General features: G+C 54.2%; 1 protein-coding gene across 1 annotated transcript; it reads left to right on the top strand.

Moving 5' to 3' along the window:
- The first annotated feature begins 333 nt into the window (after positions 1–333).
- On the top strand, positions 334–1,854 carry LOC140393467 (potassium voltage-gated channel subfamily A member 10-like). Its single transcript, XM_072479796.1, has one exon. It carries the CDS (start codon positions 334–336, stop codon positions 1,852–1,854), a length of 1,521 nt encoding a protein of 506 aa, XP_072335897.1.
- Positions 1,855–2,477: the final 623 nt, after the last annotated feature.

Below are 2,477 nucleotides of genomic sequence, written 5' to 3' on the forward strand. Positions count from 1 at the left end.
AATAAAGGTACTCTCACTACAGGTATTTCTATACACACCCATTTATTAACACCCATTTCTTAAACTCACATGACAACATACCCACGCACTCTCTCTCACACACACCCATGCACTCCCTCCCTCTGACACACACCTACACTCTCTCTCACACACACGTTTTGCCTCTCTCTCTGACACACTCTCTTTCTCATACTCTCGTTCACGTCTCTCATTCGCTCTCTTAGCCACTGTGTCCTGACCCTTTGACCATGTATTTTGCTGGTTCGGTCATGATGTTTATGATCTTTCCCCCCAGTTCAGTGTGAGAGTGTTTACTCCGAGCCCCAAGGATCCATGAAATCCAAACCTGAGATGGATTTGGCGCTGGTGAATTTTGAGGATGTCAGGAGTGACATGCCCCTGGAGAGTTGGTTTGAGCCTCAGGGCAGCTATACAAGCCTCCTATGTACATGGCGAAGCCAAGCGGGAAGTGAGGACCCTCCGGAAAACCTTTTGAAGCAGTCAATGTGCAAGCAGCAATGTGAGATACACCAACTTTTGGAGGAGGAAGGGACTCGCAGGATTATCATCAATGTGGCTGGTATGAGGTTTGAGACCCATCACAATACCCTGGCCCAGTTTCCAGACACCTTGCTGGGGGATCCCCTCCGCTGCCTCCCTTACTTTGACCCCCTCACCAACCAGTATTTCTTTGACAGGAGCCGGCCAAGTTTTGATGGAATTCTCTATTACTATCAGTCAGGGGGGAAGATTCGGAGACCTGCCAATGTGCCCCTGGATGTCTTTACAGATGAGATCATCTTCTATCAGTTGGGATCAGATGCCGTGGAACAGTTCAGACAGGAGGAGGGGTTCATCAAGGAGATGGAGGTTCAGCTGCCAGTGCAGGACCGTCTGAGGCAGCTGTGGCTTCTACTGGAATACCCGGAAAGTTCAGGAGCAGCTCGCGGAGTGGCCTTGGTCTCTCTCTTTATCATCATCATCTCAATCATCATCTTCTGCCTGGAGACCCTGCCTGAATTTAGGGAAGGCATTGACCAAAGCACCTTCAGTCTGGACAGCCCAGCCCTGAGCAATGTCAGTGCCAATCTCTTCACCGATCCTTTCTTTCTCATCGAGACTTTGTGCATTGTCTGGTTTTCCTTTGAGCTGATGGTCAGGTCTGTGGTTTGTCCTAGTAAACCTGACTTCTACAGGGATGTAATTAATATAATCGATGTGGTTTCTGTCATCCCCTACTTTGTAACTCTCATCAGTGAACTGGCGGAGCAGCAGCAACAAGAAGCGGGTAATGGGCAGCAGCAAGGGCAGCAGGCCATGTCGCTGGCCATCCTGAGGGTCATCCGTTTGGTCAGGGTCTTTCGGATCTTCAAGCTGTCCAGACACTCCAAAGGTTTGCAAATCCTCGGGCAGACGTTGAAGGCCAGTATGAGGGAACTGGGTCTCCTCATCTTCTTCCTCTTCATCGGAGTCATTCTCTTCTCCAGCGCTGTCTATTTTGCAGAGGCAGATGAACCCAAGACCCAGTTCGCCAGCATCCCTGAGGCCTTCTGGTGGGCGGTAATCACCATGACAACAGTTGGGTACGGAGACATGTGCCCAGTAACCATAGGGGGTAAGATGGTGGGCACGCTGTGTGCCATTGCAGGCGTGTTGACCATCGCACTCCCCGTGCCCGTTATTGTCTCCAACTTTAACTATTTCTATCACCACGAGAAGGAGAACGAGGAGAAGCCAAACTTCCTCGACACCATTGACCATCAGAGTCTGCTCACAGCACCATTTGTCCCACGGGATTGTATTGCTTCCATTAACAAAATTAAGACAGCTACCTCCACCAATAAACACTGCTAACCACAGGCCACAATCACCCCCACCCTTCCCCAACTACTGGTCACTCCCACCCTCCCCAAATACCAGGGGCAGCCAGCCCCGCAACCACCGGTCATACCCACCTCCCACCCCAACCACCATCCACGCCCACCTCCCACCAACCATTGGCCACCAGCAGCCACATCGGCCCTCCCAGCCACCGACCAAACTCACCACATCCCAGCCACAGGCCACCCCCCAACACAGGCCACACACATCCCCCCCCCCCAGCCACGGCACACCAACCCCCAACCCTGGTAACACCCATTCCCCCTCCGCAGCCACAGGCCAACCCCACACCCAACACAGGCCACACCCACCCCCCAACACTGACCACACCCAAACCCCCCCAACAGAGGCCACCCCAACCCCCAACCCTGGCCACACCCATTCCCCCCCCCCCAGCCACAGGCCAACCCCACCCCCAACACTGGCCACACACACCCCCAGCCACAGGGAACACAAAACCCCAACCCTGGCCACACCCACCAGCCCAACACTGGCCACACCCACCCCAACACTGGCCACATCCACCCCAACACTGGCCACACCCACCCCAACACTGGTCACACCCACCCCCCCCCCAACACAGGCCACCCCAACCC

Source organism: Scyliorhinus torazame, chromosome 17 (genome assembly GCF_047496885.1).
Source record: "Scyliorhinus torazame isolate Kashiwa2021f chromosome 17, sScyTor2.1, whole genome shotgun sequence".
In the NCBI taxonomy this organism is placed as follows: Eukaryota; Metazoa; Chordata; class Chondrichthyes; order Carcharhiniformes; family Scyliorhinidae; genus Scyliorhinus; species Scyliorhinus torazame.